A 13674-nucleotide genomic window follows, 5' to 3' on the forward strand; every position below is an offset into this window, starting at 1 on the left:
CGAGTCAAGTGTTGTACTCTCTAAGCATTTTTCTTCTTATAATAATGTACGTCCTGATAATACAAGATATAAATATTTCTCCAGTCTATGCAGAAAAAGCAGTGGAGAGAGGACATGGCCAGCACTCTGCATCCCCTCCTCCCATCAAGCATTCTGTCTCTTCTCATAAAGCAAGATACTAAGTTTGGTCTATCATTTTCTCCTCAATGCCAGTCTCCCTCTGGTGTGCACCATCTTAGAGCTAGGCAAGTGGAACAACCTTGTTCCATCTGTAATGGCTCCCTAGGCAGCAAGTGCAGCACGTCCTTGTACAGTGATAGTTTTGGAGACTTGCCAGTTGAAAGGAACAATGATTTCAGAGACTAGACTCAAGGTTTAAGTGTTTAAGAGCTCCACTTTATTGTACAAGCTACAACCTGGACAATTTGAAAGCAATATATGCAGGGAACAGCACATTCCATGTCACAAGCATTTTAATGTGTTGAAACACACAGAGAAACTGCAAAAGTGAATGTGAGGACACTTGCAGACACCCATTCACAAATGTATTTCAACCAGACCACATATCTGTTTTTCAAATTATAAACCCAGATTTAAAAGCAAAAGCTGAAACACACACACATAAACAATGTCAAATTAAAACTCTAGTATTAATATACTGACTCCTTATCAAAGTATTAAAATCTTCAAAAACAGAGTATATAACAAACACACATACACAATACCCTGTCCTGTACACCTGCTAGTCAGAAGAGGACTTCCGCTGAGTCACCTGCTATGCACATTTCACCTCACTGTGAAAGAACCTCCAGTGGTTTCACATAACCGCTCCGACAAAATGATCAAGCTCAACATAGTCATTTGCAACAATCTCGCACACTCTTCAGAATCTAGCTTGACATTATGAATCTTCTGGTATCATTTCAAAGCTTGTCTTTCCTGCATGTGCTAAATAGTCTTTCCTTTTTAGGAATGTAGGAATGAAGACAAAAAATGCACACAAAACTTCACAAAACACCATCATAAAGGCAGTGGTAAAATTGACAGCAGTTTGTTTTTGGTGGTGGGTTTTTTAGTTTTTTGTTAAAAATATATATTGCTACATTCAGGAGAAAATAAAGAACCATGTATTATGCATCACACAGAGGTTTAGCATGTTGGACATCATGAGCAAAAAAAAACAAAAAAAACTGATTTATTCTGAAATACTGTACTTTCTGAAATTTTCAACACTTGCTGAAAATAATTAAGGCTACTGTGAAGTGCTGTGCTCCTGAGAGTAAAGGAAGGAAGGAGAGTATTTAAAGCAACAAAGTTGACAGAAACTGAGGTAGCAAAGAGGGAAGAAAAAAAGAGAGCCAATGACACAGAGGACAGCGTGAAACCACAGAATAACAAAGTATGTCAACTTGTAGAAAAATACTGGGACTGTGCAAAGGAGCCTGGTTTGGTATGACACTATTATAACATAGTAATGATACGTGATTGTCTCGTCGGTCCAGACTAGCTTGTGTTCCTGCTGACTTACCAAATTACAGTTGAATTGAGACACGTAAACAACACTGAGGGTGAGGTCTATGTGTGTGGATCCACAGGAACTGCCCAATTAGAAAGAGTAGGAAATTTGAATTGCACCAAACAATTTTAGAGTCCACAGCGACTGCCTGCCACAATGACGCACCCCCACCCTCAGCGCTCCAGTTTGTCTCGAGTAGTGGACGCCGCCATACTAATGTGCACGTTGGTCCACGAGCTGCTGTCAATCTAGATGCAATTTCACACAAATAACTCATCCCCCAACACGACACAAGTGCTCACAAACAAAAGTTTGCTTCTGGCCTTCAGCTGTTGTTGCAGGTGGAAATAACCCGCTCCCTCCTGCAGTCCAGACAGTGTAGAGATGACAATCCCAGCAGAAGTTATTGTGAGATAGCTCATAAGAGCAACATTGCTCCGAAGGCGAGACAGAAGAGGAAGAGAGGTGCTGGAGTGTTTCCAGTTCAGCAGTTTCAGCAACAGATGGGGTTTCACCCCCCATTTAAACCTGCAGAAAGTCTGGAGACTCGGGGATGGTATCTGCAACAGAGAAAAGTGTAGGTCAGTAAGAGAGACAATAAAAGGCAATCCACAGTGTGCACAAATTTCATGTCTACTGCTGATGTGCTCATGTAGACTTGTGGGAGTTTGTACGTTCAAAGTTCCACTTCCTGCCCAAAATAAAGACAAATGTTTTCAAAGGAAACGCACCATTACAGCACAGCCTTTCTTTTTCCAAACCTCCAACTCTATACAACAGTACAAATGGTAGACCAAGTTAGATTTCGTGTAATAAAAAGTCTTTAACTGGAAAGCCTTCAAAAAGCAGAACAAGGACTCAGTAAGTTGCAGTTGCAACATGTTTAAGATAACACGGAACTGCTTTTAGTTCAATTTCACTCAGCTCGGTCAAAGGGCTTTAAAAAAAAAAAGAAGAAAAAAAAAATGAAGTGTAGCTTTTATCTGCACAACATGAAACTTGAGATGGAAAACCAACTCTGCATTTTAGGCTGTGAAGAAAATGAGCTTTCGGAAAAGTTATCTTCACAAAAGAGCGAAAAGGATTTTGTTTCCCATAAGTTCTACAAAGTCTTATCAATATTTGGAAACTGCTGCCCTCAAGCAACAGAAGTTTCCATCACACTGTGAGTGAAATACAGTATGTAATTGTTTTGGCTTGTTTTGGTGTTTTTGGCTGTTATTGAAAGTCAGCAGTGTCTGACAGCAAACATGAGGAGAAAAAAAAGTTATGACTTGCAAGAAGAGACCACAGCCAAAACCTCTGCAAGTTGAAATGATGTGGTATGTGCCATTAGCCGCACGAGCACTCCCACAATACAGAGTACAAAGAAAACACGGCATCTCAATTTGGGTTTGGTTTTTTTGGTTGTTTCTTGTTCAACTTGTTCAAGGTTATAAAAATAAGAAGTGACGGTTTAGGTTGGATTTTCAGTAAGGCGGGCTCTGTCCTTTCTGAGTGCATGCTTCCAGAAAGAGGGGCAATTCACCTCAGTATGCCTGGAATGTCTGCACAGGTGTCCTGGGAATCGGTAGAATAACACTCAGGATTGAACCCCTTCACCGTAACTAATGTTTCAATATTATTTCAAGTCGAATCTGAGAGAACGGCTGAAGGGGCCATTAGCGTTAAATGAGGGTGCAGATGGGTGGAGAATGATTTGCGAAGGAGGCAAGACAAGTATTCAGAAGATGACAGCATGAGGAGGTGGTTTCAGTTGTGTGGGAGAGAGTTCGACTCCCTATGCAGAGTATTTTTTTCTTCGTGGCAAAAGCAACCCATCTGTTCCAAGTGTGAGCGTGACATGACACACAAGAATGTGAGCATCTTTCTTCAAACATCACAACTGCAGGATGTTTCAACAGGTGTTAAAATGTGCTCTTTGATTTCACCAGTATTTTACCGCATTTTGGATGGGTATTTCCAGAAGTAGGTCCTTGTGTAATTCGGTTAATTACTATTGTACATCATAGCAGCATCACGTGGGAGGGACAGAAGGAGTTATATGTCTACATTCAGAGTGTTGTTTATTAAGCCAATAGATGTGTGGCACGATCAATACAAGACTGAAAGGCACCCGCTCAGAAGGAGTCATTGAAGTCCCCTGAGAGTGAGATTATTCATACCCGACTTTCTCTGTGTTGTGGTGCTGGTCACAGGAAGGTTAAGGCTGAAAGGATGAGGACATTTTACGGGCTGCCAGTGCTGAGTGATTCAGTAGTTTTGTCCTATCCTACAGTATGTCCCGTGTATCTAGTTCGCTGTCTTTGCCTGCTCCCTGCAGCGTAAACAGCTGTTTGGAAAGGCGTGTGTGTGTCGCACCTTCTATTGGGAAGAATACATCCCCATGTGTAGGAGGAGACAGGGGAGTTCCCGGGTCAGAGAGGAGGTGGCGTCCTGTCTCAGAGGACTGTCTGGTCATGATCTGAGAAACGGTCCGGGTCTTAATCTGCGGTGATCCCCCAAGAAACACTGGGTTTTCATGGCCAAGGGCCTCACTGAACACACACACACACACAGGAAGCATACAGATGAGTGAGGATTTGCATATAGTGCATCATGTATATATTGACACAGCTGAATACATGTAGCCTGCCATCTCTTGTTGTCATGCCTGTAAATGAAAGTAAGTATGGTCTTACTCCTGTGAGCCATAAATTCATTCAGTAGATTTCCCCACAAAATACACAACATTAACACACAAGACATTTGGTCTTAAGAGGAGAAAATCCTGCCGGTGTTCAGGGTCAAAGTCATTTTTGCGTTACAGTAATTTAACTCACATCATTGTATGAGTGTAGTTTGGTGTAGGTGGTAGTATAATATTCATCTAAGAGCAGCTGTGTAGCTGACCCGTGAGATCAGCTGTCTGACAGACTGTGGGAAAACATACCTGTCCATCCTCACCAGCTCTTGTGCACCTGGGAGAGAGGAAACAGGAAACAGGACATTGTGAATGAACTGAAAGAGGGCGAAACACTGCAGATACAGGGTGAATGTGCTTCCTACTGTGTGAAATGCAGTTAATCCGCCTCACCAACAGGAAACGTGAGTCAGGCAAGAGACTATGGGACACTGAGTGTAAGAGATTTCTGTCTAACCCATAGCATGAGTGTGTGTGTGTGTGTGTGTGTGTGTGAATGTGCATATCAGCAAATACGTACGTCTGCTCGAGTGGCCGTTCTCCCTCTGTTTGTACACAAGCACCAGAATAAGAGGCAGGGAAAGCAGAGCCAGGACGCAGGCCGCTATGGCCAAAGCCACTGGCACCGTGCCTGGAGAGGCAAGAGAGGCTGAGAGTTAAATAAATGGAATAACTGTCCAGTTATCCACTGGCTACGAAGCCTTGAATTATGTAACATACCTCCTGCTGGTGCTGGATCCCAGACAGCGCAATCTTGAGATCCATTTCTCCCTGAAAAGAAAAACACAGTGCGTCACAACATGCCCCTTATATGTAACAGCATCTTTTCCAAAGGATATGACATTTAGGCACAAGGTCTAATCGTCGACCACATCACATAGACGTGGAAAAATACTAACATAGTGCTCTTGTTTTAGAAACTATAAAATGTCTGTGCTATAATTATCTATGGTCTGCATGTGCGTTAACCCCTTTAGTGTACTTACGTGGTGTAACTTGGAGAATAACATGGCTGTGAGGTTTCTGCAGCACAGCGGCGTGTTTATTTTTCACTTGCACATCCAGGACCAAGCAGCAGTAGCGACCCTGGTCAGAGTGAGACACGTTTTTCAGAAGCACCCAGAAATTTTCCTGTGAATGTCCAAAATCCACATCCGGGTTCTCGGAATGGGCATGGTCAGTGATGGGGCCGTGGCGAGGTCCCTCTCTCCCCATACAGTGCTGATCGGCATGAGGTGTAAAAAGCCAGCTTTGCCTCACGACATCATTGCCGTACAAGGCGGCACCTCTCTGGGCACACACCAGTTTGACAGTTGCACCCTCTGGACAGGTGTAGAACAGGTGGGGGGCAGAAACGCTCAGTGTGGCGTGGCCATGGGACATCTCCCTTTTGGCTACAGAAAGAGGACAAATAAGACAAAAAGTAACTAACACAGTCACAGTTTGTAGCAACTTTTGTTTCCAAAGTTAAACCATTGGAAAGGGTTAGACAGTCCTCCTCCTGTAGTTCAACAAATAAAGTCTACCAATCTCTGAAGAATTTAAGAAGTGGCAAAGTTTTGGGGTTGTGACTGTCACGAGGGCGTAAGTCTGCCAATCATTAGAAACTAGGTGAGATATATATTTGCGGTAGAAAAAAAGGGAAATCCCTGAGATCAGCCCAGACAAAACAAACCCCATATACAGTATAGGAGAGATGACAAATAATAACCAGGGGAAACCAGAGAGTATATTTAGTTACCAAAAACAAAAAAAAATGTTATTGTGTTTGGAAAATACATCAGAGAAACACATAACTGGAACAAAAGGTAAAAGCATGAAGGCCGACTTCAATAATTTATTAGAGATGCATGTGAATCTTTGAATGATAGTGGTGACAGTGTAACGTGTTTACACGTGACATTGTATGGTAAACCACACTTCAAATCATTCAGTTGGAACTGAGTGGGTAGCTACACTAAACACCACAGTGCAAACAGCAGGTATAGTAACTACCAATCTAAACACGATATTGAAGCCACAGGCCAAACATTTTCCATGCTCTGTTTCTGCAGCTACATACTTTCTAGTTTTTATGCACTTTGGCTCAACACAATGTTTTTCCCGCTCTGTACATTATTGATTTGTCATTTAACACACCAACATCCCATGTTGGTCTAGATTGCCTCTGGAATTACACATTCCAGCCAATGAATGCAGCATCTCTTGTGATCAGTGTGGAAATCTGACTGACGGCGTGGTGTGACCCAATACTGTGGTGAAATAGCCTTTTCTTTCTCAGAAGCCTGCCACTGACGCTGATCCTCCCCATAAGTTTTATGTACGTTCTGGTAACCAAACAGACAGCTGTGACACATCTTTTTACATGTTGCATAAACCATTCTCCTGCTCTGTCTCAACCACATCCTGTTCTGACTTTACTGCAGCAATGGAATGCACAAATACAACGTTTAATGTGTGCTCTGAATGATTATTTCATTGCAGTAACAAAATAAACATATCCTCCGGCTGAGCGGCCTGGAGCCGTCATCCAAGCCCAAAGAAAAAACAAAAACAAACAACAAAAAAAAGAAAAAAAAACCAGCGTACACAATATGGTCTATCAAATGCACCCACACCACGCAGCTCAACACATAATGAATGACTCCCACACATCCAGCACGTAAACCAACACAACAGCTGTTACTTTGGCTTTCTTTGCTTAAATAGACATTTACCTTCTTTTTTTTTTAACTGACTGCGGCGTAATTTTGCAGATATGCATGCGCCGTACTACAAAGACAAGGCTGCATGTGAGTGTGTGTGCGCGTGCATGTGCACTTCAAGTATATGAGAGAGTGGATTGTGTGCAAGCCACTGTGTGTGCGTGCAGTGAAATATTTTTATGAAGGATGAGAAACTTTACATTACGGACTTAAGCGTGTGTTTGGAGGGCAACTGGTCAGCGCCAGAGTTGAGGAGTGGACTTCCTTCCTCACTTGTCCCAGCACGCAAACACACAACTCTTATTCCTCCTCCTGTCTGGTGCCTTACGACTCAAAACCCTGAACGGCCGCAGCTGCTGCAAGGCTCTTTATTGAGTGGAAATTTCAGGTTGTTCCCAAACTAGCTTCCCAGTCCATAAAAAAAGTAAGTGATTAATTCAGTAAATAGATGTAAAAGGCACAGAGAAGGAAGCAGCAAACTTAAAGAGTTAAAACAGAGAACAGGGAAGCAGCTTTCATGCACTCCCACTTCTTTCGCTGCAATAAACTGGTTTAGACTTTGACTAATAGGAAACACAGTAGCTGACCAGCCAGCAACCTTTATTTTTTGATTAACTGTGCATGTTTGTAGGGGCAGTACGCACAGCATCCTGTGTATGTGTCATGGAGTGCAGCGTACGTGCCATGTTTCTGTGCGCGCTATTGTCTATTCGGAAAAGCAATAGGAAGACGAGGGAGGGTGATTAAAGTGAAACTGTTGCCCCTGTGGCTGTTCCTGCCTGCGCGGTGGGACAATAGAGGGGAAGCCCTTCTGCACTCCTATTTCACACTCACTCCGCCTTCCTCCCTGCTCTTTTTTCTGATGACACCACCGAGTATCGCTAGTCCTATTCGCACAATAACGCTCCCTCAGACAAAGGAGAGCATTATTCATCCATGTTTCATGTACATTTCCACATACTTTTTGGTCCTTTGGGCGTTGCTGTCAAAGAGATAAAACTTGATTATCTGCTCTGCCGCCAGCTGGGAAACATCTCTATGCACATGAAATGGATAGCAGATAAAGCTGACTGACATGGCTAAAGCTTTCTAAAGGAGTGTTTTTTTTTTTTTTTTTTTTGGGGGGGGGCAATGGCTGTAGGTTCTCAGCATTTTCCTGAAAGTGAGCAGAGTGGGTGGGTTACCGCAGTATCAGCACAAGCTGAGCTTAATGTGGCTGCAACCAGGTAAAAACCGGCAGCAGCCACTGCTCTGTCTGTGCTACACACAGAATTTCTTTCACTTGACATCTGTGTTTTGGATCTATTATAGATGTAAGTTTCCTCCTCTGATGTCTGTTCTCAGGATCCTGATAGCCCCCCAGGGCCCAGAAACAGGCCCTCCTTTGTTTTAGGCCTGGATGCCACCTGTTAAGGACATGTTGCCTATGACAGCTTTTCTTTTTCTTTTAGATTTAGATATGCAGCATAACTTGTCTTCATTTCTTCCAAATGTTGCTACTTAGACTGAGCTTTTGCAGAGCGTACAATATTTGTCGTATTAGACATTATTATTTAAACAGGTTTATGAGCACACCCCACTGATAATCATTGTATCCTTTCACTTGCACACATTCTCGTTGCCTGTGTTGGTAAAGGTACTGTGACCCCTCTCCCACCCCAACACACACACACACACACACACCCTTTTTTGCCCCCTACTGTAATGGTAATGATTAGGCAACCCATTAGCGAGTGTTAATGAAAACAGCAGGAGGAGCCCAGATTAGCCCACACCGACGCACCCACAGAAAGTGAGAGAGTTTCAGTTAAAGATTCTCGTATTACAGAATTATGCATTAGGCTCGTTTTCATTAGTGGGAAGTGTTCAAAAGTGGCATTTCAGTTACTTCCTTGTAAGAGAAGGAAGTGGTTAAAGGTCAGTGAGGTAGGTCATTATGTTCAAGGATCCAAGGTGTCTGAAAATAATCAATAAACGTGTCTTTTATTATTTTGTGGGCCCGTTTGAGATAGAACATATTTGTACAAGTGCTCTTTTGTGAAAATTGAAACATTCAACCTTTTCTTCCTTTCAAATTAGTTGAATAAATTTAAAGATGCTGTCATGGCAGCTTTGTAAATATATTTCTAGCAGAATTACAACACAGTTTCTTAATTTGTCATACTGTAAATGGAAATGTGAAATGAAACAGAAAAAGAAACACATTTCTTTTCACCTTCTTAACAAGCTGACCCTATTGTGAAGTAGTTTGCATGTTTCCTCTTCTTGGGCACTTCCTGTTTTGCGTGATAAAGTATTTTTCATGCTGTAATATATTTGAGAGCTTTACTAATTAAAGTAAGAGTGAAGGCTCTACTGCTGTGCTGTTTGGAGAGATCTCTTTACTTATGAAGGCCACTGCTGTTTGGGGATTTTTCTACTTATAGTTCTTGCTGCATATGTCAGATATAAAAACTACAGCTACAACTGTTTGTCATCCTATTACAAAGGTTATTCCCATGAAAATCACTGAATTAGAAGGGGGCCCCCCCCTCCTTCTTTGTCTCCATATTGCTCATGCACATGCGCCTACACATCAACACACGCTGACTGCGTCTACACAGGCCTGCTCCTGTCAGTGACACTGATCCAGGAAAGCCAATTTTTTATTACTTTATCCATAAGATGATTTATTCAACCAAGCTGGGGATCAGTGCACATTACCAGCTCTGGAGAAAGGAGGAGAAAGTAATATAGATAAGAGAGAGCGTTCGACCATTTTTGACTGGACCTTTTTCCTTCCATGTGAGGTAAATTCTTATCTAGAGGGGAAAAGAGGCAGTGATTGCTGCTGTTTATCTCGACTCATGTTTTGTGGAGAAGTCCATTATTGGCAGTGGCACAAACAGCTGTTTTCATCATAGCCTGGAAGGAAGGAAACCTCCAAACAAAGCAGACTTAATGGGATGATGGGTGGGCACAGTGGGTCTTTAACTACAGCTTTGGATCTTCGTGGGGCTGCATAAATAATAGGAAGACTTTAAAACCTGACTATAATGTTATCTTGTTGTGTTTTAAGTCTTATATTATTCATTTAACAGATGAACACATTCAGATTTTAGCCCTGGATGACTTAGTTCAGAAAGTTGGAAGCATCCCTTTTTGCCTTTGACTGACACTTTGGCGTGAGTTTATCTGAAGTGAACAATCCTGAAGCTGAAAGCTGATAACCTCTGAGCTTTCAGAGCTGCTTGAAGTGAAGCTCCGTCTCAGAGCCAACAGCTGCTTCTCCTCCATCCTCCAACTCTCCAGCCTTGGAAGTAAAAATCCACCCAGCATTTCAGTGCTCCATATGGACACAACAGCCAACCGACAGGTCACCAGACTCATCCCCTTTTTTCCACTCAATCATTTCTTTCTCCAACACTTTTTTTTTTTTTTTTTTAGAAACACCAAAAAACAAAACAAAACAAACAAAAACTCACAAGAGGACTCTCCAGTTTGAGGCTTTGTCATAAAGAGTGTATTTAAGGTGGATTTACACTTCACTATATCCCCTGGGAGGAGCCTTAAAACAGCTCCACACCAGATGTTCCATCTCAACAACAACAACAGCAGCAGCAACACAAACACACAACTCTTTCTACCCTTCCAGTTTTTACAGACAACACGAATCAGCTGTTTCTGTGACGAAAGAGAAGCAAGAAAAACAACTTAAAACAGCGCAGCTTCGGGCTTTTATATTCAACACGACACCTGTGGCCTGTTTTGTTTTTTGTTTTTTTTTTCTATCATTATCGTTTTTATTTCCATCCATCCGTTAGTGTACTTCAGACTGCTCTCATTGAAGGATGGATGAAGGCAGACAGACTCACTCACCTCCGGCCGCCGAGAGCAGCGCGCAGCAGATCCAGAGCAGGAGCTGGTGTCTCCACAGAGCTAATCCGGCTCCCATGGTGCTGTTGGCGGGCAGCAGAGGTCACTGTGCTCGGTCTCCAACTTCACTGGGTGCTGGTGAACTTTAAAGCCCGGACGCACCGGAGCCCCTCCCCGCTCCCTCCCCGCTCCCTCCCCCGGCTGTCAGGCTGTGACCCCGCCCAGAGACAGAGCTCTTCACTGCAACATCACTGACATGTTAGCCTGCATGCATGCAATCTAACTGTGGTTTTAAAAAAAAAAAAAATGCTGATGATTTCACAACTCAAATCCTATAATTTTCAGAATGCACCCTGTTGCAACCCTGATGTTTTTGGGGGTTTTTTTTTTCATAAATGGTAAAGCATTTTGCAAGTGTAAGCAAAAGTTTGATTTTGCATTTGATAAGGCTGCTGACTGCAGAAAAGTGGTCAGACTGGCCCTCTTGAACTGACCTCAGTGTCTGTCACTTGATCTGTCGGGCTGGTGTAACAGGAACTGAGTCTTCACTCTGACATCTCCACTTTCCATCAGGTATCAGAATCTGGTAGTTCTCACAAGATGTTTGATTTGCTATCACGTCAGAGCAATCCTGATTATCAAACTGCATTTGTACATTTTGTAAATATGAGTGATTGTCTGCTTTCTGGCAAAGGACCTTATTAATCATTCTGAAAGTAAGATGGAGCATGGGGAGAAAAAAAGACAGGATTTAGAAAGAAATTATGGGCAGGGCATTATAATGATGTGATTATTGTAAAATGCAAACAAGGTGATAATTGGGCAGTTGTGTACATGTGGTTGGTTTTTGTTTGTGTTTGATGTGAAAACACTGGTGAATGATGAACTAGACTACAAGATGGCATATTGTCCAGGAGATGAATCAAGTGCAGTAAGCCACACTTAGTTGGTAGAGCTGTAAAAGTTATCACACGTTTCTCATCTCACAGACATCGACCACCATTTACGTCCGCATTGTGGACGAGAACGATAACGCCCCAGAGTTTCCTGAGGAGGAGTATGTCACCGTCCTGAGTGAGGGACCAGACACAGTGGGTGCCACAATCGCCACGGTAACGGCCATCGACCCAGATGAGGGGGTGAATGGCACCCTGCGATATGCTATTGCCCATGGCAACCTGATCCAGACCTTTAACATTAACAGCATCACGGTAAGACATGGATGGGGAAAAAAAGAATTGAACACTGTGGAGTTACAAACAACAAAAGTGTGTTACCTCCTGTGTATAATGTGTGTGCATAGGGGAGAATTACTGCTGTTAAGGAGCTGGACTTTGAGATCAGCAATGGACACTATGCACTGGTTGTCACAGCAACGGACCAGTGTCCGAACCCCGCTCTTCGCCTGACATCAAGCACAACGGTAATGATGCAGATACCTTCATATTTTTCAATTTCTTTTCATGACCTCTTTAGTATATCTGAACTGAATTTACTGCGGGAGCCTCAAGTTCCTGCACAATCCCTGAATGTTTTGGATTTCAGAAGCATAAAATGAGTTAATCAATCAATTGTGCAGACAGAGACAAAGTAAAGACACTTTTTTGTGTATTTTGAGACGTACATCTATACAACTTTACAGACACGTACGGTTGTGCTTAAGTGTATTTCAAACAGCAAGTGATCAAAATAAAATCATGTGATGGTGCAAGTGTCTTCCAAGCTCTAATGCATACTGTGTATATAATGAGATATAATAATGGAAGAGCAAGTGTGTCAAAACCTCACAACTGAAACTACGCTAGCGTGAAGTTAGCTGGTCAGCCACTAGAGTCGGGGTTAGCAGGGTCATTTTTGTCGGACATACTTGTCACTGTTGGTCACTTTTCTCCTGATTCATGTGTTTGAAAAGTCTTCCTCTCTCTTCAGGTGCTCGTAAATGTCCTGGATGTGAACGATGTGACGCCTTCTTTCCCCCGGGCTTATGAGGGACCCTTTGATGTCACTGAGGGCCAGCCAGGACCTCGTGTCTGGACATTTCGAGCCAGCGACGAAGACTCTGGGCTCAACGGCAAAGTGGAGTACAGCATCACCGGAGGAGATCACCAGAGTTAGTGCTGGATTGGGTTTCTGTGTACACAGCGATCTGTCGTTAAATCCTGTACCTCTCAGCTCATTTTCCTTCCTGTCTTCCTGTCAGACGAGTTCATGGTTTCTCCAGTGGAGGGCGAGCTCCGGGTGAGGAAGGACGTAGAGCTGGACAGAGAGACCACAGCCTTCTACAACATCACCGTCACAGCCCGAGACCTGGGCACCCCGTCTCGCAACAGCTCGGTGGGCCTTTAAAACATGGAGGCGTATATATGTGTGGGAGAGGTCGCACTCGTACATGCATGTCTCATGTTCTTGTTAAGCAATGAAAAAGATTACAGCAATGGCTTGGTTAATATTTTTGATGGGTTTGTAAGAAATTGTGTGGCAAAAAGTACTAAAAATATTTCCAGGTGGTGGTGGGAATCCACGTCTTAGACATCAACGACAATGACCCAGTCCTCCTGAACCTGCCTATGAACACCAGTGTGAGCGAGGGCGCCTCCGTGCACACTTCTGTGGCCAGAGTGCAAGCGAGGGACGTGGACAGTGGACGTAATGCGCTGCTCACTTATAACATTACGGCCGGCAACCACGGTGGAGCCTTCTACATCAATGACACAGTGAGAGAAAATGATGATGTGGTTGAAGCAAAAAAAAAAAAAAAAAACTGAGAAATATTACTTCCTGATGTGGTGAAGGTGGAATTTAGTGGTAGAAATAAAAAGCTGCCAGGTTGACTTGTGTTCCAGCTGTAGATATTTAACAGGTCTACAAATACTGCATGTCAGTTCGAAAAGAGAGGATTCATTGATTTTTAGAGT

The 13674-nt window shown here is 43.0% G+C and overlaps 2 protein-coding genes across 2 annotated transcripts in view; one reads left to right on the plus strand and one right to left on the minus strand.

Moving 5' to 3' along the window:
• cdh23 (cadherin-related 23) overlaps window positions 1-13674 on the plus strand; it is a 129906-nt gene that overhangs the window by 103697 nt on the left and 12535 nt on the right. Inside the window, exons 37-41 of the mRNA XM_029520420.1 lie at window positions 11749-11970; window positions 12063-12182; window positions 12689-12869; window positions 12960-13093; window positions 13264-13473. Of these exons, the coding sequence (XP_029376280.1) occupies window positions 11749-11970; window positions 12063-12182; window positions 12689-12869; window positions 12960-13093; window positions 13264-13473 (867 nt within the window). The remainder of the gene's footprint in view (window positions 1-11748; window positions 11971-12062; window positions 12183-12688; window positions 12870-12959; window positions 13094-13263; window positions 13474-13674) is intronic.
• On the minus strand, window positions 375-10898 carry vsir (V-set immunoregulatory receptor). The gene is made up of 7 exons (XM_029520423.1): window positions 10763-10898; window positions 5186-5593; window positions 4920-4970; window positions 4720-4830; window positions 4449-4476; window positions 3878-4053; window positions 375-2076 (listed from the first exon to the last, which is right to left on the minus strand). The coding sequence occupies exons 1-7, from the start codon at window positions 10836-10838 to the stop codon at window positions 2039-2041; spliced, it is 888 nt and encodes a 295-aa protein (XP_029376283.1). The 5' UTR covers window positions 10839-10898; the 3' UTR covers window positions 375-2038.

This window comes from Echeneis naucrates, chromosome 15, assembly GCF_900963305.1.
Source record: "Echeneis naucrates chromosome 15, fEcheNa1.1, whole genome shotgun sequence".
NCBI classification, from domain to species: domain Eukaryota; kingdom Metazoa; phylum Chordata; class Actinopteri; order Carangiformes; family Echeneidae; genus Echeneis; species Echeneis naucrates.